Source organism: Phaenicophaeus curvirostris, chromosome 2 (assembly GCF_032191515.1).
Source record: "Phaenicophaeus curvirostris isolate KB17595 chromosome 2, BPBGC_Pcur_1.0, whole genome shotgun sequence".
Classification (NCBI taxonomy): Eukaryota; Metazoa; Chordata; class Aves; order Cuculiformes; family Cuculidae; genus Phaenicophaeus; species Phaenicophaeus curvirostris.
This window is the reverse complement of record NC_091393.1, coordinates 116777890-116798586: the sequence shown is the minus strand read 5'-3', so window position 1 is coordinate 116798586 and position 20697 is coordinate 116777890. Positions and strand designations below refer to the sequence as shown.

General features: G+C 65.1%; 1 protein-coding gene and 2 non-coding genes across 4 annotated transcripts; 1 reads left to right on the top strand and 2 right to left on the bottom strand.

The window, feature by feature from the left end:
* Window positions 1-7: 7 nt before the first annotated feature.
* Window positions 8-19251, bottom strand: CAD (carbamoyl-phosphate synthetase 2, aspartate transcarbamylase, and dihydroorotase). Of its 2 annotated transcripts, XM_069850533.1 has the most exons (45): window positions 19089-19251; window positions 18862-19001; window positions 17177-17306; window positions 16727-16869; window positions 16354-16495; window positions 15980-16151; window positions 15290-15475; window positions 15055-15167; window positions 14706-14851; window positions 14319-14450; window positions 13396-13629; window positions 12544-12765; window positions 12051-12239; window positions 11813-11937; window positions 11603-11736; window positions 11417-11529; window positions 11096-11346; window positions 10779-11025; window positions 10585-10683; window positions 9386-9610; window positions 9121-9303; window positions 8800-9018; window positions 8552-8719; window positions 8298-8480; window positions 8112-8216; window positions 7665-7913; window positions 6892-6973; window positions 6547-6713; window positions 6275-6439; window positions 6063-6194; window positions 5788-5989; window positions 5157-5347; window positions 4936-5076; window positions 4747-4842; window positions 4533-4674; window positions 4358-4405; window positions 3752-3796; window positions 3512-3666; window positions 3344-3418; window positions 3019-3231; window positions 2296-2421; window positions 1668-1823; window positions 1487-1588; window positions 1304-1398; window positions 8-147 (listed from the first exon to the last, which is right to left on the bottom strand). In XM_069850533.1, the coding sequence occupies exons 1-45, from the start codon at window positions 19168-19170 to the stop codon at window positions 45-47; spliced, it is 6768 nt and encodes a 2255-aa protein (XP_069706634.1). In that variant the 5' UTR covers window positions 19171-19251; the 3' UTR covers window positions 8-44. The 2 variants fall into 2 exon arrangements, with proteins under 2 accessions (XP_069706634.1, XP_069706635.1); XM_069850534.1 differs by lacking the exon at window positions 4358-4405.
* Window positions 19252-19519: 268 nt separating this feature from the next.
* On the bottom strand, window positions 19520-19683 carry LOC138718448 (U1 spliceosomal RNA). The gene has a single exon (XR_011337087.1). It is a non-coding gene; the product is annotated as a U1 spliceosomal RNA (small nuclear RNA).
* Window positions 19684-20337: 654 nt separating this feature from the next.
* Window positions 20338-20501, top strand: LOC138718437 (U1 spliceosomal RNA). Its single transcript, XR_011337076.1, has one exon. It is a non-coding gene; the product is annotated as a U1 spliceosomal RNA (small nuclear RNA).
* The last annotated feature ends 196 nt before the right edge of the window (window positions 20502-20697 follow it).

The following is a 20697-nucleotide window of genomic DNA, read 5'->3' as shown; positions in this document are numbered from 1 at the left end:
GGTGTCGGTGGGGCCCGAGGAGGTCGCGACCCCGTTTTTATTGCTCAGTACCGGCCCAGCACGGTGGTTAACAGCGCCATCCGCATGTACATCCCGTTCTCCGCCTGCCGGAAGTACGCGGCGCGCGGGTCCGAGTCCACCGCCGCGCTGCAGGGGTTGGGGGGGGAGGTCAGCGGCGGCCCCGGGTCCACCGGGACCCCCCCCCGGCCCCTCAGCGCCCCCCTGAGCCCCCGCTCAGCCCCCAGAGACCCCCAGGCTCTCCCCCACCCAACAACCTGCAGCTCCTCCAGCCCCTCAGAGCCCCCAGCCCCTCGGAGCACCCCCCCCGCAGCCCCCTCTCCCAGCCAACAACATCCCCCCCCCCCGCTCCAGCCACCAGCAACCCCCCATCCAGCAAACTGCAGCCTCTCCAGGGCGCCCCCCCGCCCAGCACCCAGAGATCCATCCCCACAGCCAGCCCCTACACCTAGCAACCTACAGCCCCTCGCCCCTCCAGAGCACCCCCCCCCGAGCCTCTGCCACAGCCCCCAGAGATCCCCACAACTCCCCCCTACCTGGAAAATTGCAGCCCCCTACCCCTTAAAGCCCCCTGATACTGTCCCCTGCCCCCAGAGACCCCCACAGCTCCCCCCTAGCCAGCAAACTGCAGCCCCTCAGCCCTGCCCCCAGCCCATTCCAAAACTCCCACCCAACACCCTGCAAGCCCCTGGCTCCTCCAGAGCCCCTCCAATCCTCCTCGTACAGCCCTCAGCCCCCACAAATCGCCCCTAGCTGCCCTCAGACCCAGCAAGCTGCAGCCCTTCAGAGACCCCCCCCACCCCACAAGTGCCCCCCAGCAAAGCCCTCATACCCCTCCCAAGTTCCCCTCCAGCACAGCCCCCCAGCCCCCAGTCCCCTCAAATCACCCCAGAACCAACCCAGCGCAGCCCTCAGTCTCCCAGTGTCTCCCCCCGAGCCCCCAGTCCCTTTACAGCTGAGCCCCCTTGCCCTGCCTCCCACCCAGTACAGCACAGCCCCCTCAGAGCTCCCCCCCATCACCCTGGGACCCTCAGAGCTGCCCCTGAACCACCCCCAACTCTCCCTGAGCGCCGCCCCCCCCTCCTCCCAGCATCATCCTCCATCCTCTCCGAGCCCCTTGTCCCCACCTGAAACTCCCCAACAGCAGCCTTCAAGCCCCCCCACGAAGCACCCCATACCTCCCAAACACCCCCAGCACCCCACCCCCAAGTCCTGTCTCCCCCCCAGCATCCTTCAGCCCCCCCAAGAACTGCTAAGCACCCCCCAGCACCCCAAGCCTCCCCACCTGATCTCGTTGACACGGGGAAGTGGGTGCATCACCACCATCTTCTCCTTGGCGCGCGTCATGATATGGGGTGTGAGGATGAACTGCCCGAAGCACTGGGGGGTGCAGGGGGGCGTCAGCCCTAAGCGAGGGAGTCCCTGCAGCCCCTACCCCAGGGGTCCTGTCCCACCCCTCTTTACTTACGGCCTCGTACTCCTCGGCCAGGCGGAAGCGCTCCTTCTGGATGCGCGTCATGTAGAGCACGTCCGTGTCCGGCAGCGCCTCCTCGATGCTCCCGAACTCCTCCTGCGGTGGCAGCGTCAGCCGGGAGGAACAGGCTGGGGGGCACAGAGCCCTAAAACTCCCCCCAACACCACCTGCTCACCTGCTTGATGCCCTTGGAGGCCACGAAGGTGGTGATGTCGGGGGGCATTTCCAGGCCCGGGGGGGTGACATAGCGCAGGTTGACGCGGTACAGGGTGAGCAGGCGCGCCAGCGAGTGCACCGTGCGGCCGTGCTTCAGGTCACCCACCATGGTGATCTGGGGAGAGGCCACACGGAGCCATGGAACCCAAACGCATGGACTTCAAACTCATCCAGTGCCAACCCCCCACCATGAGCAGGGACACCTCCCACTGGATCAGGTTGATCCAAGCCCCATCCAACCCGGCCTTGAACATCTCCAGGGATGGGGCAGCCACCACTTCTCTGGGCAGCCTGGGCCAGGGCCTCCCCACCCTCACAGGAAAACATTACTTCCTAAGATCTCATCTCCATGTCCCCTCTTTCAGCTGAAAAACCACTCCTCCCCGTCCCATCCCTGCATTCCCTGACCAAGAGCCCCTCCCCAGCTTTCCCGGAGCCCCTTTCAGTGCTGGAAGCTGCTATAAGGCGATTCCCAGTGTTCCGGTTTGTCCCCCAGTGCATCATCCACACGTGTGGTTGTTGAGCCCCCAGGTCCCACACTCCGGTGCTGTGCGGGAAGGGACGTCCCCGCACCACGTGCCACTCACCGTCATCCCGTTGACGGTGCCCAGCTCCTCGCGGATGGTGAAGATGTCCAGCAGCGCCTGTGTGGGGTGCTCCCCGACCCCGTCCCCTGCGTTGATCACCGGCTTGCGGCAGTGCTTGGCGGCCAGCTGGGAGCACAGGCAGCGTCAGCGCCGGCAGGATGAGGCCCTGCCAGCCCTGGAGCCAAGTTCTGTCCCCCACTACATCCGCCCCACGGGGGAGCACAGCCCCACCCCATAGCGAGTCCAGAGAAGAGCAACAAAGCTGGTGAGGGGGCTGGAGAACAGGCCTTATGAGGAACGGCTGAGAGAGCTGGGGGTGTTTAGCCTGGAGAAGAGGAGGCTGAGGGGAGACCTCATTGCTCTCTACAACTGCCTGAAAGGAGGTTGTGGAGAGGAGGGAGCTGGCCTCTTCTCCCAAGTGACAGGGGACAGGACGAGAGGGAATGGCCTCAAGCTCTGCTAGGGGAGGTTTAGGTTGAACATTAGGAAAAAGCATTTCACGGAAAGGGTCATTGGGCACTGGAACAGGCTGCCTAGGGAGGTGGTTGAGTCACCTTCCCTGGAGGGGTTTAAGGGACGGGTGGACGAGGCACTGAGGGGCATGGCGATTGATAGGAATGGTTGGACTCGATGATCTGGTGGGTCTTTTCCAACCTGGTGATTCTATGATCCTATGGGTTGCCATCCCCCCAGGCCGCAGCCCCTATGCCCAGCCCTGCTCACCTCGACAGCACCCGGCTGGGGGTGCCGCAGCACCAGGACGTCAGCGTAGCAGCACATGGTCTGCACGGAGTCAGCCAGCGACTCTCCCTTCTGCACCGAGGACGTGGCCTCCGAGAAGGTGAGGACGGAGCCGCCCATCCGGCACATGGCCGCGGCGAAGGAGCTGCTGGTGCGCGTGCTCGCCTCGTAGAACATGGACGCCATCACCTTGCCCTGCGGGGAACACGGCGTTGCTGTGGGGAGCCCAGGGGCACCTGTGCCCGGCACCGGGCTCGCTCAGTGGGGTTCGGGGCACCTCGCAGCAGCACCACCGGGCCCAACTCACCTTGAGGATGTCCAGGCTCCGCTCCTTCTGCACCAGCATGCGCAGCACGTGCGCCACATTGAACAGATGCGACATCTGCAGGGAGCGGGGGGCTCAGCCGGGATGCAGCCGGGGGCACCGTGCCCATTGCAGTGCCCAGGGCCCTTAGTCCCGCCGGCACCCACGTACCTGCTCCTTGGAGAACTGCTGAGCAGAGAGGACGTGCTGCCCGACCAGGGGGTGCAGCAGTGGGGAGGTCTGGAAGTGGGGCGCGCGCTGGGGGGATGCCTGGCGCGGGAGGGGGCCCAGCGGGTAGGAGTAGCCGTCCTGGATGGCAGCCGGATCTGCGGCACAGAGCGGCTGGTCAGCCCTCGTGCCGGCGAGCCCACGGAGTGAGCCCCACGTGCCCGCCCAGCCCCAGGGACTCACCCGCCTCTGCCGCCTTCCTGACAGCCTTGTCCCGGGCGTCCTCAGCTGCAGTGGGAGAGGGAGCAGCAGCGTTAGGGGGTGCAGGCAGCTGCGGAACACAGGTCCCGCACTCCCGGAGCGCCGCTGGCACCAAGTGGAAGCAGTACGTGCCCAAAACTGGAGCCATGGCAACGCCAAAATGGGAGAACGAGGACCACGGCCACCCCGAGACAGGAGTGCCAGGGCCATGACCACCCCGAGACTGAAGCTGGAACCATGACCATCCTGATCAGAAGCACCGGGAACACCAAGGCCACGGGTACGCTGAGACTGGAGTCCCGAGCCCCAGCGCATCACTCCCCACATACCCCAATTAGACGCGACCCCAATTAGATGTAACCCCAATCACACTGGCAGGTCCCCGAGGTGCCGCGTGGGCCGGGGTCGAAGCGAGCAGGTGGGTGCCACTGTGCCCTGTGCCCCTGCCGGGTGCGGAACGGTGCCCATGCCGGGCCAGCACACGCAGCCCAGGGCCAGCACGGCACCTGGGGGAGGGGATGCACTCATCGGCTGCAGTTGGTGCCATTAGTGCCGCGACTCATTGCATGAGTGTCCCCCCGACATTACCGGTGCCTCTGGCGCCCGGGCGGTGCGTGGCTCCCAGCCTCTGGAACGCTGAACGGGACACAAGGGCCGGCGTCAGCGGGGCCACCGCGCCGCGGCCCCAGCCCCGGCACACTCCCTGCTCGCTCCGCTGCCCACCCGCTGGGCTTGGCTGTGCCACGCCACGCAAGCCCCTCACCTGGCAGCCCGGGGTCGGAGGCGCGGTGGATGCGGGGCGGGAGGTGGAAGCGCCCATCGCCCACAGGGCCGACCCGGCGTGGGCTGGAGGCTCGGCCGCGCAGCGTCTCGCTGGCCACCACATGCCGGGGCCGCTCAGGGGTCTGCAAGGAGAGGCTGAGCTGGAGCCAGGGCAGGGCAGGGATGCCCCCTCCCAGCCCCACGCGCTCCGGTACCTTCACTGTCTCCTTGGCTGGGGCCACATGTGGTGCCAGCACGGCAGCCGAGGGCCGTTTCTTCACGTCCTGCCCGTAGCCGGGGGGCACCAGCACCTGCAGCCATGGGGAAGATGGGGTGAGTGCTGGGGGACCCCAGAAATGTGGGAGGACCCCTGGATGCAGGGGGTAGAGGACCTGAAGCCTTACCTGCCCGTCGATGTAAGCAACCTCCCCGCGCAGAACCACTCTCCGCACCGTCCCCTTCACCTTCATCCCCTCGAAGGGTGTCCAGCCGGCCTTGGAGAAGGCTGTGTGGCTGGGAATGACCCACTCATGCTCCAGGTCCACCTACCAGGACAACAGGTCAGAGGGAGCGACCAGGGCCAGGGATGGGGCTGGATCCAGCGTTTGGTAGGGACTGGACTCACCTCTACATAAGTGTCCTCTTGTGCTGGAAGCCCAAAGATCTTGCGGGGGTTCTCATAGAGGCGCTGCACTATGTCCTCCACTGAGAGCCGCCCCTCGGACACTGCTGTCAGCAGCAGCGGCAGCAGCGTCTCCAGGCCAGGGTAGCCAGGGGGTGGTGCCGGTCCCTGCTTCTCCTCCAGCGTGTGGGGTGCTGCATGGAATCGGAGGATGGTTTGGGTTGGATGGGACCTCAAAGCCCATCCTGTTCCAACCCCCTGCCATCTGCAGGGACACCTCCCACTGGATCAGGTTGCTCAAAGCCCCATCCAACCTGGCCTTGAACACCTCCAGGGATGGGGCAGCCACCACTTCTCTGGGCAACCTGGGCCAGGGCCTCCCCCACCCCCACAGCAAAGCATTTCTTCCCAAGATCTCATCTCAATCTCCCCTCTTTCGGCTGAAAACCATTCCCCGTTATCCCATTCCTGCCCTCCCTGATCAAAAGAGCCCTGCTCCATCTTTCCTGGAGCCTCTTTCAGTACTGGATGTTGCTCTAAGGCCTCCCTGGAGCCTTCTCTTCCCCAGGCTGAACCCTAGGTCTCAGTAGGACCCACTGCCATCCCCACGCTGTGCTTCCACCCCAAGGCTCACCGTGGTCCGTGGCAAAGCAGTCAATGGAGTCCATGTTCTCCCAGAGCGCTTCCAGGTCCTGGCGGGTGCCCAGCTCCGGCCGCACAGCCGCTCGGCCCTCCCCGAGGCGCCCCAGGTCATCACGGCACAGGAAGAGGTGGTGCGGGGCCACCTCACATGTCACCGGGATCCCCTTCTGCTTTGCCGCCTTGATGAGCAGGATCTGGGGGAACAGCGGTGGTGAGGGGTGGCTCCAAATGGCCTCACGTCCCACACCAGGGTCCACGCACACTCACCTCCTCCTTGCGAGCCACGTGGCAGATGTGCACGGGCTGCTGGTACAGCTGGGCCACCATCAGGATGGCAGCCACCGTCTGCCGCTCGGCGTGGGCCACCACAGGCAGGTGCCGTGGCCAATGCTCGAAGTGCTGGGGGAGAAGGGGGCCAGTCAGCACCGGTGCCGGGAGCCAAAGCCAGCCCTGAGCCAGCCCCCACCGGCCACGCTCACCTCCATCCACAGCGACACATCGTCCATCCGCAGGCTGGAGAAGGTGTCATTCAGATACATCTTGAGCCCCGCAGCCGCGCCAGCCAGGGCGCCCAGCGAGCCGGCGTTCTCCGAGGAAGCGCCCAGGAAGAGGGCAAAGTCGCAGCGGGCGCCGGCCTCGGCGAGCTGCGGGAGAAAGGTGGCGGGTGCTGTGCCAGGGCGGTGACCGGATCCCCACAGGCACCACGGCACCGGGGCAGGGGACGCGGGCACCGTGCCAGGCAGCCCCCCACCTTCTGTGCCAGCGCGAAGGAGGCGGCGTCGGTGACTGCGGGATTGGTGTTGGGCATGGCGCACACCATGGTGATGCCGCCAGCCAGCGCGGCCGCTGTGCCCGATGCAAAGTCTTCCTTGTGGGTGCCGCCTGGCTCACGGAGGTGGACGTGGACGTCTATGAGGCCTGCGGAGCGCAGCAGCATCAGCACAGGACCTCCAGCCATGGGGATGTGGGGCAGTGCAGGGAATGTCTCCTCTCCCTGGAGCATCCTCAGAGCCCTCAGCCCAGCTCCCGGTGCTGCCCCAACTCCGTGTTGCACCCTCAGAGCCCTCAGCCCCACCATGGCCCCATTCCCACCTACCCGGCAGACGGATGAGTTTCTGGGATGTCATGCAGTCCACATGCATCTTCAGCGGGGGGGCTGCCCCGATCTGGCCCAGTGCCTGCAAAGACGGCACCTGTGAGGCAGGACCCGGATCCCAGGCGTGCACGGGGCCGGAATGAGGGTGTCTGCCCAAGCCACATCCCTAAAACGACCCCCCCAGCATCGCCGATCCCATACCACTCACAGAAGGACTTTCTTTCTCCATCCCCTTTGCTCTCACTGGCACCCACATAAAATCATAGCATCGTTGAAGCTGGAAAAGCCCTCCAAGCTCATCCAGTCCAATCGTCAGCCTGACTCCACTGTGCCAAACAAACCATGCCCCAAAGTGCTATGGCCACAAGGATTTCAACCCTTACAGGGATGTGGATTCTACTACTGTCCTGGGCAGCCTCTGCCAGAGCTTGACAACACCTTCCAAGAAGAAATTGTTCCCAATATCCAATCTAAACCTCCCCTGGCACAACTTGAGGCTGTTTCATCTTGTCTCATCCATTGTGAGAAGAGACCAGCACCCAACTGCCTTTCCTGGAGCTGCAGAGAGTAATGAGGTTTCCCCTCAGCCTCCTCTTCTCCAGACTAAACAGCCCCAGGTCCCTCAGCCACTCCCAGAACCCCTGGGCTCCGGACCCTTCCCCAGCTCCGTTCTCCTCCTCCAGATGTGCTCCAGCCCCTCCAGGGCTTTCTTGGAGAGAAGGGCCCAGAACTGAACCCAGGATTCGAGGTGCAGCCTCCATTCCCCCACCCACCTCCACGAAGAGCTTGGTGCACTTGATGTCGATGATGAGCGGCACCGAATAGTCCACGGCCAGGCGCCGGGTGCGGTAGCCCTTGGTGACGAAGGAGGAGAGCCGGCGGCCGCCCGAGTTGCGCATCGAGAGGTTGATGACCATCTCAAAGTGGTTCTCAGCCAGGTAGTCCAGGATGCTGCGCTGTGTCTCCCGGGCACCCACCTCGTTGCCGTCCGCCTCCTCAAAGTGCCAGTCCACGGCCATCACCTGTGGCACCAACACTGTCAGCGACCACGGGCCCTCCCGGCTCCCCAACCCTCTAGGACCCCAGCCCCAGCCCTTCCAGCTCTCCAAGCCCCCAGATCCTCTAGGACCCCCGGCCCCCACTGGGTACCCCAGCCCTTCCAGACCTTCAGACACTCCAGGAACCCCAACCCTTGCCTCTCCAGGACCCCCAGCCCTGACCTTGATGCCGTGCTCAGTGTAGAAGTCAGCTGTGCCCAGGCTGGCGTACAGATTGTAGCCGAGGCTCTCCAGAGTCCGCACAGTGGGTAGCAGCTCACTCTTGTTCTGCAGTGATGCCAGGTTTGGTCAGTGAGCAAAGTGGGGCCTCCCGACGCCACCCTGACCCCCAGCGCCCACGCCACGCACCTTGTAGCTGCCGATGGTCAGCAGGATGTTCTTCTTGGGGATCTTGAAGCCGGTGCTGAGCATGGCCTTCAGGTATGCCTCGCAGCGGTTCTCGCCGAAGCAGGCCACCTCGCCCGTGCTGGTCATCTCCACGCCGAGCACCACGTCGGCGCCTGCCAGGCGCGAGAAGGAGAACTGGGGCACCTGGGGGACACTGGGGGTTCAGGGGCCGCCTGGCCACGTGCCCCTGCCCAGCCCCCACAACCTGCGCTCACCTTGACACCAACGATGCCCGTGCCCGTCATCAGCCCCACAGGCTCCACCTCCTCGCCCATGATCACCTGGGTGGCCAAAGCCACCAGGTCCACCCCCAGGGTCTTGGAGACAAAGGGGAAGGAGCGGGAGACCCGGACGTTGCATTCGATCACCTTCAGCTGGTCATCCTGGGGAAAAGAGGACGGCGTCAGGCTCGCCGGGGGCCACAGGGTGTCCTCCTGCCTACGCCGGGCCCTGGGTTGGATACCTTGGCGATGAGCTGCAGGTTGAAGGGCCCGGTGACCTGCAGCTCCTGCGCAACAGCATGGACGATGGCTTTGATGCGCTCCAGTGTCTTCGGGGTGATGTCCTGGGGGGGCGTCACCAGCGTGGCATCGCCTGAGTGCACCCCAGCGTTCTCCACGTGCTCCGAGATGGCGATAGCCACCACCACGTCATCACAGGCCACCGCATCCACATCAATCTCCTGTGAGCAGGAACACGGTCACAGCGTGCTGCCGGCACCAGGGGCTGGGGCTCTCGCAGAGAGCAGGGACACCCCAGGGCCAGAGAACCCTCCCGGATGGACCTTGGCTTCCTGGATGAACTTGGAGATGACGACAGGCTGCTCCTTGGAGACGGCCACGGCGTTGCTCAGGAACTTCTCCAGGTCGCTGTCCGAGTAGGCGACGTTCATGGCGGCGCCGCTCAGCACGTAGGAGGGGCGCACGACGCAGGGGTACCCCACCTTGCAGCAGAACTGCTTGGCTGACTGTGAGAGAGCCATCATGTTCAGAGCACACGTCGAGCTCCAGAGCCCCAAGGCAACCCCAGCACCAGCACCGGTCCCGCACCTCCATGTCAGAGAGCTCCTTCCAGAGTGGCTGGCTGATGCCAATGGAGTCGAGTAGGCGGGAGAACTTGAAGCGATTCTCAGCCGAGTCGATGGCCTCTGGGGAGGTGCCCAGGATGCGGCACTGCTGCCGGTGCAGGGCCATGGCGATGTTGTTGGGCAGCTGCCCACCCATGGACAGGATCACACCCTCGGGGTTCTCCAGCTCATAGATGTCCATAACCACCTAGAATCATAAAATCACCAGGTTGGAAGAGACCCACCGGATCATTGAGTCCAACCATTCCTATCAAACACTAAACCATGTCCCTCAGCACCTCATCCACCCCGAGCTCTCCCGCCCCCAGCCCCGGTTCCCAGGCCTGTCCCTTAAACACCTCCAGGGAAGGTGACTCAAACACCTCCCTGGGCAGCCTCTGCCAGTGCCCAATGACCCTTTCCATGAAATATTTTTACCTAACGTTCAACCTAAACCTCTCCTAGCAGAGCTTGAGGCCATTCCCTCTCGTCCTGTCCCCTTGTCACCTGGGAGAAGAGGCCAGCTCCCTCCTCTCTACAACCTCCTTTCAGGTAGTTGTAGAGAGCAATGAGGTCTCCCCTCAGCCTCCTCTTCTCCAGGCTAAACACCCCCAGCTCTCTCAGCCGTTCCTCGTAAGGCCTGTTCTCCAGCCCCTTCACCAGCTTTGTTGCTCTTCTCTGGACTCGCTCCAGAGCCTCAACATCCTTCTTGTGGTGAGGGGTCCAGAACTGAACACAGGATTCGAGGAGCGGTCTCACCAGTGCCGAGTACAGAGGCAGAATAACCTCCCTGGCCCTGCTGGTCACGCCGTTTCTGATCCAAGCCAAGATGCCATTGGCCTTCTTGGCCACCTGGGCCACTGCTGGCTCATGGTCAGTCGCTGTTAACCAACACCCCCAGGTCCCTCTCCTCCAGGCAGCTTTCCAGCCAGACTTCTCCTAGTCTGTAGCACTGCACAGGGTTGTTGTGCCCCAAGTGCAGGACCCGGCATTTGGCCTTGTTAAACCTCATCCCATTGGTCTCTGCTCAGCGGTCCAGCCTGTTCAGATCCCTTTGGAGTCTCCCGACCCTCCAGCAGATTGACACTTCCACCCAGCTTAGTGTCATCTGCTACAGCCGCCCCCAGCCCCATGGTGCTCAAGACCCCACCCCCTGGCACACAGAACCTCAGTCCTGCTCACCTCAAAGGAGATCTCATCGAAATAGAGGCGGTCGCACATGTCGTAGTCGGTGCTCACCGTCTCTGGGTTGTAGTTCACCATGATTGTCTTGAAGCCCATCTGCGGGGCAGTGGGACGCAGTGAGGCTGAGTGTCCCCAGTGACCCCCAGCCCCGTCCTCTGGCCGGGAACACCCGCCCCACCTGCCCGGCTGACCTTGCGCAGCTCCTGGATGCAGCCGACAGCGCACCAGTCGAACTCAACGCTGCTGCCGATGCGGTAGACGCCGGAACCGATGACCATGACGTGGGGCTCCCGGAAGGCCAGGTCGTGCTCGGTGCCGTTGTAGGTCAGGTACAGGTAGTTGGTCTGCGCCGGCCACTCCGCCGCCACCGTGTCGATCTGCTTCACCACGGGCAGGATCTGCAGGTCCCGCCGCATCTTCCGCACGGCCAGCTCAGTGCTGCAGAGGGAGAGTGAGCATCGGGACAGGGGCTGGGGCTCAGCACAAGGCCACCCCCTCCCAACGTTACCTGAGCACAGCCTGAGCCACCTGCTTGTCGGAGAAGCCAAGCTGCTTGGCGCGCTGGAGCACGGCGGGCGGCATGGTGCTCTGCTCTTCCCGGTACGACTCCAGCAGCGCCGTGTGGTCCGTGATGTTCTTCATCTTGTGGAGGAACCAGCGGTCGATCTTGGTCAGCTCATAGAGCCGCTCGATGGAGTAGCCGGCACGCAGCGCAGCCGCCAGCACGAAGATCCGCTTGTCCGTTGGCGTCTCCAGCTCCTGCCAGGCCAGGGAGGTGAGCGGGGCCAGGAACCTCCCCCAGGACCTCAGCCCAGACCCCGGCGCTCACCACGTCTGATGCAGGCTTCACCGTGTGGTCAAAGCCAATGCAGTTTTCATCTACCATCCTCAGCGCCTTCTGGAAAGCCTCCTCAAAGTTCCTGCCGATGGCCATGACCTCCCCTGTGGATGGAGTGATGAGCAGCCAGATCCAGCACCCACTGCGCTGCCCACCTGCCCACGGCGTCGCACTCACCCACGCTCTTCATGGAGCTGCCGATCTTGGTGCTGACGCGGAGGAACTTGCTGAGGTCCCAGCGCGGGATCTTCACGACGCAGTAGTCCAGGCTGGGCTCAAAGTTGGCCGTCGTGGAGTTGGTGACCGAGTTCCTGGTGAGGGAACGGGGCTCAGCAGCCGCAGTGGCACCAGGCCAGTGCCCACCCTGTGCCACGGCGGTGCCGATACCTGAGGACGGGCAGGGGGAGGCCCAAGGCCAGCTTGGCGGCCACGTAGGCCAGCGGGTAGCCGGTGGCTTTGCTGGCCAGCGCGGAGCTGCGGGAGAGCCGGGCGTTCACCTCGATGATGTAGTACTGCGGGCAGCAGGGTTAGCAGCACAGGACGCGGATGCGCAGCATGAGACCAGGTGCCAGTGCAGAGATGGCACCTGTGGCCACAACCAGGGACAGGTGGTGGCTGTGCTCACCTGCTCTGACTCCGGGTTGAGGGCAAACTGGATGTTGCACTCGCCGATGATGCCCAGGTGACGAACCACCTTGATGGCCGTGCGGCGCAGCAGGAAGTACTCGGTGTTGTTGAGGGTCTGGCTGGGCGCCACCACGATGGACTCACCCGTGTGGATGCCCAGCGGGTCCAGGTTCTCCATGTTGCACACCTGGCAACACAAGGGAGCACCATGGGCTGAGGGAGGCCCGGACTCTGCATCCCACACCCACGAGTGATGCCAGATACTCTCTCTGGGTCCCCTCCAGGCTCCCAACCCCTTCCTGCCTTCCCAGGAGGCTCCCGGCACGGTGAGGGCTTCAGCAGGAACTCCAGAACCCCCAGGAGCAGAGGGTCCAGTTCAGGGGGCACAGCAACTGACCCCATGGATGGGGGAGAACTCCCTGGGGTTGGGGTCCTGTGGGAGATCCTGGCCCCACACTCCCAGCCCCCCTGAGCCCAGGGTCCCCTCATACCGCGACACAGTTGTCGTAGGCGTCCCGCACCACCTCATACTCGATCTCCTTCCAGCCCTTGAGGGACTTATCCACCAGGACCTGAGAGGTGTGGGCGAAGGCCTGGCTCACCAGTGCCACCAGTTCCTCCCGGTTACTGGCAAAGCCGGAGCCCAGGCCGCCCAGCGCATACGCTGAGCGCACCAGCACCGGGTAGCCCAGCCGCTCCGCCGCCGCCAGCGCCTGCAGGGAGAGACGGTGTCACTGGCAGCTCAGAGGAGGACAGCACGTATCAGAAGCTGCCCCACATGCTGCCCCACACTGCACCCCCATCCTGCCCCCGAGAACTGCCACAAGAAGGGTGTTGAGGCTCTGGAGCGAGTCCAGAGAAGAGCAACGAAGCTGGTGAGGGGGTTGGAAAACAAGTCTTATGAGGAGTAGCTAAGAGAGCTGGGGTTGCTTAGCCTGGAGAAGAGGAGGCTGAGGGGAGACCTCATTGCTCTCTACAACTACCTGAAAGGACAAGTGACAGGGGACAGGACGAGAAGGAATGGCCTCAAGCTCCACTAGGGAGGTTTAGGCTGGACATTAGGAAAAAATTCTTCACAGAAAGGGTCACTGGGCACTGGAACAGGCTACCCAGGGAGGGGGTTGAGTCACCTTCCCTGGAGGTGTTTAAGGGACGGGTGGATGAGGTGCTGAGGGACATGGTTTAGTGATTGATAGGAATGGTTGGACTCGATTATCTGGTGGATCCTTTCCAACCTAGTGATTCTACGATCCTATGATTCTACCCCACGCTTGATCCTGCCCCATCCCTGCCCCAGGGAGGAGAGCACCCTGCCCAGGAGCTGACCCCCAATCCCACTGGACCTGCTCCAGGGAGGCGGCAGCCTCACTGGGCGCCACGTGCTCGCTGATCTCCTCCATCTTCTCAACGAAGACCTTGCGGTCCTCGGTCATCTCAATGGAGGCGACGGGGGTGCCGAGCACGCGCACGTTGTATCGCTCGAGCACGCCCGCCTTCTGCAGCTCCACACCGCAGTTGAGTGCCGTCTGCCCGCCAAACGTCAGCAGCACGCCATCGGGGCGCTCATTCCGGATCACCTGCAGGGCACGTGTCGTGGGGCAGAAGACCCGGGGGGTCACCAAAGCCGTGGGGTGGGGAACCACAACAGCCACCACGTCCACAGGGCAGGGACGACATGGCGGCCACCAAACCCATGGGGCGGGAGGGGATGTGGTGGCCACCAAACTCGTGGGGCAGGGGGGACCTACTGGCCACCAAACTCGTGGGTCAGAGGGGACCTAGTGGCCACCAAACTTGTGGGTCAGGGGGGACCTAGTGGCCGCCAAACTCGTGGGTCAGGGGGGACCTACTGGCCGCCAAACTCGTGGGTCAGGGGGGACCTACTGGCCACCAAACTCGTGGGGCAGGGGGGACCTACTGGCCACCAAACTCGTGGGGCAGGGGGGACCTACTGGCCACCAAACTCGTGGGGCAGGGGGGACCTACTGGCCACCAAACTCGTGGGGCAGGGGGGACCTACTGGCCACCAAACTCGTGGGGCAGGGGGGACCTACTGGCCACCAAACCTGCGCGGTAGTGACCCCACAGTGGCCACTGCAGCCACAGGGCAGGGACCTGTGGTGGCCTTGACTCCCCCTTCATTCTCTGGGCAGCTCCCAGTCCCATTTCTCACCCTCCAGCCCCCAGGACCCTCTGTCCTCACACCCCCGACTTGTCTCTCACGCTCTTCGTGGAGCGCCCCCCACCCCTGTGTCGTGGGTCTCACCTGGGTGACGTACTCAGGGGTGATGGGCAAGAAGTAGACCCTGTCAGCCAACCCCTTGGACGTCTGCACCGTCGCGATGTTGGGGTTGATCAGCACTGTCTGGACGTGCTCCTCCTTCAGGGCCTTGATGGCCTGGGCAGGGGGACAGTGTCACAGACCCCTGGGACCCACACTCCTCCCCAGGATGCCCCTAGAACCATCCCCACATTGACCTAGGGACCCCCCAGTGCCCACAATGACCCACCCTGCTGCCCCCTAGGGATCTCCATCTCCCCCAGGACCTCCACTACCCTCCAGCACTGCCCTCCCACCCAGGGACTCCCTAGGGACCCCCACCACTCCCCCAGGGACCCCACTATCCCCCTTGGGGATCCCCCCACCTCTCACCTGTGACCCTGAGTAGTCGAACTCGCCGGCCTGGCCGATGGAGAGCCCACCCGAGCCCAGGATCAGCACCTTGCGTGGCCGCGGCATGTCCGGACCCCGTGCCGGCGCCGCACCGTGGGTCAGCCAGGCGTGCAGCCGCTCCCGCACTGGGGGGGCACAGGGGCCGTGGGGCTGGGGGCCCTGGCCCCAGAGACCCTGCCCCACACCCCCGCAGCTCCTCCCGCACCGGGGAGCACAGGGGTGGTGGGGCTGGGGGAACATGGAGCCCCCGCACAGCCCCATCCCCCACAGCTCTGCCCCATGGTCCCTGCCCCACAGCCCTCGCTATCCCTTCCTGCTCTGTGCTCACCGGTGGGGCCGCTGCTGTCTCCGCTTCGCAGGTCCTTTGCTGTCTCAATGAAGACGTCAAAGAGCCCCTCCAGGTCCGTGGGGCCAGCACGATGTTCAGGGTGGAACTGGACGCTGTTGGGGGCAGAGGGCGGTGGGGCAGGGACCCACGGTAGCCACCGCACCCATGCCACCCCCTCATAATCCCTCTGCCCGCCTCGGTCCCTGTGTATCAGCCCCTCTGCCCCCCAGCCCACCTGAAGAAGGGCTTGTGCTCGTGGACGATGCCCTCGTTGGAGCCGTCGTTGGCGTTGGTGAAGAGCCGGGTCCAGCCGGGCGGCAGGCTGCTCGCCTCCACCGCGAAGCCATGGTTCTGCGCCGTCATGAAGCAGCGCCGTGACTCCTCATGCAGGCACGGCTGGTTGTGACCACGGTTCCCGTACCTGCGGGCACGGCACCCTACGGTGATTCCAACCCCAGACCCCGTAGGGAATCCCACCCCGGATCCCACAGCGATGCCAACCCTAAACCCTCATGGTGACCCCAACCCTTGAATCCCTGCAGGGACATCGACCCCAGACCCTCACAGTGACCCCAGACCCCCATGACGTCCCCAGATCTTCACAGAGACCCTGATCCTTGCTCCCCGCGGTGACTCCAACCCCAGGCTCCCAAGGGGACCCCGACCCTTGACCCCCAGAAGAACCTCAGCCCCTCATGATGACCCTGGACCCTCACAGGGATCCAAACACCACAGCGACCCCAACCTCAGACCCCCACAAGGACTTTGACCCCAGACCCCCACAGGTACCCCCCACCTCAGACACCCACGGTGACCCTGGATCCCAACTCCAGACCCTCACAGGGACCTTGATTCCAGACCCCGAATCCCCACAGTGACCCTGACCCTGGACCTGGACGCCTACAAGGCCCCCAGCCCCGCTCACTTCATCTTGTAGGTGTGGGCACCGATGGCCAGGGCGAGCAGCTGGTGGCCCAGGCAGATCCCGAACACCGGCTTGGGCTGCGGCGCATCCAGCACCTGCCGAAGCCTCGACACGGTTGCCTGGCACAGCCGGGGGTCCCCAGGGCCATTGCTGACAAACAGCGCGTCGAAATCTGCACCGAGAGCGCGGTGGGGTCAGAGCAGGGACCCCCCAGGACCCCAGACCCACAGCAGGGTCACAGCGGGGCACCCTGACCCCACAAATCCCAGCGCGGGGGGAGCAAGGAGCCCTGGACCCTGCAGGGTCCCATCAGGACACTGTAACCCGTAGTGGGGGTCCCAGCCAGGCCCCCTGGTCCCTGGTGCTGAGCTTACCTGCAGGATCCAGCGCGTGGTCCCAGGGCACCACGGTGACGGCGGCGCCGCGCTGGCACAGGCACCGCACTTGGTTGCTCTTGAGGCCGCAGTCGAGGGCCGTGACACGCAGCGATCCCCCTGGGTTGAACACGCGGGGACTCTGTGGGGGGATTGGGAACATGGGTCACCCCCGACCCCCAGGTGGGACCCCCACTGCCCCAGCGAGGATCCCCACCATCATCCCACCCCAAGACCCCCCCGCAGCCCAACACCAGCCCCCTCAGGCCCCCCCCAAGCTCCCTCACGTCCCCCAGCTTCTCCAGCCCTCCCCCCAGTGCCCCCAGCTCAGTGCCAGCCCCCCAGACGTGCTCACCATCCCCTCCAGCCCCACCTTGAGCGACACCTCCTGCACGAGGTGTCTCGTGTTGGGGTCCTCGAAGGGGATGCTGCTTTCGGGAGTCCCATCGGGCAGCAGCTTCCCCAGCAGAGACCCCTCCTCACGCAGCTTCTTCGTCAGCGCCCGCGTGTCGATGCCTGCACGCAAGCAGGACTCAGTGCCCCATAGATCCAACCCACTCGGGACCCCAGGGGTTCATTCGAACCAGGACCCTACAGATCCATCCCAGCTGGGACCCCACGGATCTGTCCCCAGGACAGACCCCATGGATCTGGAGTGAGACCCCCAGATCCCTCCCACTCAGACTGGGACCCCCAAGCCCCAGCAGCATCATCGCCCCCAACCGCCCAACACCGAGTCAGCTCCCGAGGTGGCAAATCCCAGTGCAGAGAGGGTTCTGGTCCTAGTTCCCCACCACCACCCCCAAGTCCCTCCCAGTCCCACCTTGCAGCCCGGGGATGTTCTGCTCCTTCAGCCACTGGTCAAGGGAGTGGGAGGCGCTCCAGTGGCTTGGGGTCTCCGAGCACTCGCCCACCACCAGCGCGGCCACATGGATCCTGCTGGACTCGAACCACTGAGGGGACAGGGGTCAGCGGGGCAGACAGGGGTCAGTGGGGTGGGCAGGGGACAGGGGACACCCCCAGGGGTCGCGGACCCCATCCCTGCCCACACCACAGCATCGGCCACCGTTGTCCCCACACCCAGCCCTACACACCGAGGCTTGGGGACCCCCAAGATGGGGTGTCCAGACCTCTGGATGGCAGCCCCCAACCCAGGGGGCTCCTGGGCCATGTAGGATGGACCCCGGGGCTGGTGTAGGAAGGGGCTGCGCAGGATGGACCCCGGGGCTGGATCAGGGAGGCCCAGGCAGCTGCAGGACCCTGGACTCTGCCCCGAGCCATGGGGCTGGGAGGGGTCTGAGCCCTTCCCCCAGCTCTGCCCTCCCCCATCCTGGGGGGCTGGGACCCCCACCTGCCCCACGGGGGACAGACAGCGTGTGACAGCGCCCCAGAGCTCAGAGGGCTCCCCCACCAGCAAACTGAGCCCCGCAGCATCGAGGCCAAACCTTTCTGGAGGACCCTGAGCCGCTCTACTGGCTCCGAGCCCCACGGCGCTGGGGCCAAACGTGCTCCCCGCCTTGGCACCCTGCGCCGCCCCACCCAGCCCTGCGCCTGCCAGCTGCGCTTGGCACCAGCGCAGGACGCGCTGCCCCAGGCATCGCTGCCCGCCCCACAGCCTGCCCCACAGGCGCATCGCTTCTCAGCCCGCAAACCGCTGCCCGTCCCACATACTTACGCCTGCCCCGCGGGCTGCAGCACCGCCTGCCCCATAGCCCTCCCTACACGCTGCTGCCTGCGCCACACCCCACAGCCTGCCCCACACCTCGATGTCTGCCCCATAGCCTGTACTGCTGCCTGCCCCATAGTCTGCACTGCTGCCTGCCCCATAGCCTGCCCCACGCCTCGCTGTCTGCTCCACAGCCTGCCCCATAGCCTGTACCACAGCCTGCCCCATAGCCTGTACCACTGCCTGCCCCACACCTCGCTGCCTGCCCCATAGCCTGCACTGCTGCCTGCCCCACACCTCGCTGCCTGCCCCATTGCCTGCCCCACATCTCGCTGTCTGCCCCATTGCCTGCCCCATTGCCTGCCCCGTAGCTCGCTGTCTGCTCCACAGCCTGCCCCATAGCCTGAACCACTGCCTGCCCCATAGCCTGAACCATTGCCTGCCCCATAGCCTGAACCATTGCCTGCCCCATAGCCTGTACCACTGCCTGCCCCACACCTCAACATCTGCCCCACAGCCTGCCCCACGCCTCGCTGTCTGCCCCATAACCTGTACTGCTGCCTGCCCCATAGTCTGCACTGCCTGCCCCACATCTTGATGTCTGCCCCATAGTCTGCACTGCTGCCTGCACTGCTGCCTGCCCCAGTGCCTGCCCCACAGCTTGCTGTCTGCCCCATAGCCTGCCCCACGCCTCATTGTCTGCCCCATAGCCTGCACTGCTGCCTGCCCCACAGCCTGCCCCACGCCTCGCTGCCTGCCCCAGTGCCTGCCCCGCACCCTGCTGCCCGCCCCAGAGCCTCTATCACCCCCTGCCCCCCAGCCCGCCCGCAGCCCCCGCTCACCCTGCTGAGGCCGAAGGGGTCGGTCTCGTCCCTCGGGACCCCGTAGTTGCCGATGAGGGGGTACGTGAGCACCAGGATCTGCGCCTCGTAGGAGGGGTCGGTGAGCGCCTCGGGGTACCCGACCATGCCGGTCTGGAACACTGCGGGACAGCGGCGCTGGCGCTGGCACCGGCGTCGGCACCGGCCCCCCCGTCCCGGTCCCCATCCCCCTCTCCCCCCGCACCCACCGACTTCCCCGGCGGCGGCCCCGGCGGCCCCGAAGGGCCGTCCCCGCAGCACCGTCCCGTCCTGCAGCACCAGGCGGCCCATGGCGGCTCCACGTGCGTCTGGCGGCTCCGCGGCGGCGGCGGCGACCGGGGGGTGGGGGAGGATGGAGAGAGGGGTGCGGCGGCGGCGGCGGCGGCGCGGGAGGATCCGGGGTGGGGCCGGGCAGGGAACGGCCCCGCGGCGGGCGGGGCAGCACCTGGGGCGGGCGGAACCGCGGGGCGCGAGTGTGGGGACGGGGGCGCGGGGGACGGGATGGGGGGCAGCGGCGGGAAGGGACGCGGCGGGAGCGCGAGAACAGAGGGAACAGGCGGGATGAGACTACAACACGCATACAACATCCCGTAGATAAACCACCCGTCTACATAAAAACCTTCTCTTTAACCAGTAAAGCCAGGGGAGAGCGCGAACGCAGTCCCCCACTACCACAAATTATGCAGTCGAGTTTCCCGCATTTGGGGAAATCGCAGGGGTCAGCACACCCGGAGTGCAAGGGATGAGCCTCGCCCTGGGAAAACCACCTGCTTGATCATGGTGTCTCCCCTGCCAGGTAAGTATGAGTTGATCCGCCGCCCCGACGCACCCCACCGCGCCGCACTCCCCTCGAATACACGGACACCCCGCGCTTCCCCCGCGCCGGCGCCGTTCCCGTTCCTCCCGTCCGCCCCACGTTGTGCCGCCTCACGGCACCCTCGCAGCGCCCGTTCCCGCCCGCGGCCGCCGGTGATTCGGGGCGGTTGTGTCCCGTGGTGCCGCGGGCGGATTAGATTTGCATAGACACGCCCCTTCTGAGAGACCACGCCCCTTTACCAAACTTTCCCGTCGCAGGCGGGAAGGGGCGGGAGAGCATCTGCCACGCCGCCAGGGGGAGCTGCCTCGCGCGCGCGCATAGGGGCGGGGCTTGGGGAGGGGGCGGGGCCACGCGGATCGCGTCGCTGCCCAGAGACGCGCTGCCATCCAATGTGGGCGTGGTCTCATGGGGAAAGGGGTGGGATTATGCAAATCAGACACCCCGCGGCACCACGGGACACAACCGCCCCGGATCACCGGCGGCCGCGGGCGGGAACGGGCGCCGCGGGGGCGCCGCGGGGCAGCACAATGTGGGGCGGGCGGGAAGGAACGGGAGCGGCAGCGGCGCGGGGGCGGCGCGGGTGTCTGTGTGTTAGAGGGGAGTGCGGCGCGGTGGGGTGCGTCGGGGCGGGTGATCAACTCATACTTACCTGGCAGGGGAGACACCATGATCAAGCAGGTGGTTTTCCCAGGGCGAGGCTCATCCCTTGCACTCCGGATGTGCTGACCCCTGCGATTTCCCCAAATGCGGGAAACTCGACTGCATAATTTGTGGTAGTGGGGGACTGCGTTCGCGCTCTCCCCTGGTTTTGAAGTTCAAGAACAGAGTAAGTTCTTATGTATTACATAGACATGGCAATATATGAGGCATCAAGTTTAATAAGTGATTCGGTAGATGCTTTCTTATAGGGCAATATCTCCTCCAGCCCCCTTCCAGCCCAGTTTGGATCTTGCAGAGGAGCCCACGGTGCCACATGACGCGTGGCCAGAGCGCAGAGACAC

Excerpts from the sequence above, each read along its gene's own strand:
- CAD (XM_069850533.1), bottom strand. The coding sequence starts at position 19,170 with ATGGGCCGCCTGGTGCTGCAGGACGGGACGGTGCTGCGGGGACGGCCC. Across the intron at positions 15,476-15,979 it reads GCCCACACCTACAAGATGAA|GTACGGGAACCGTGGTCACA; the intron begins GTGAGCGGGGCT and ends CCGTGCCCGCAG. Across the intron at positions 11,026-11,095 it reads GTGGCTCAGGCTGTGCTCAG|CACTGAGCTGGCCGTGCGGA; the intron begins GTAACGTTGGGA and ends CTCCCTCTGCAG.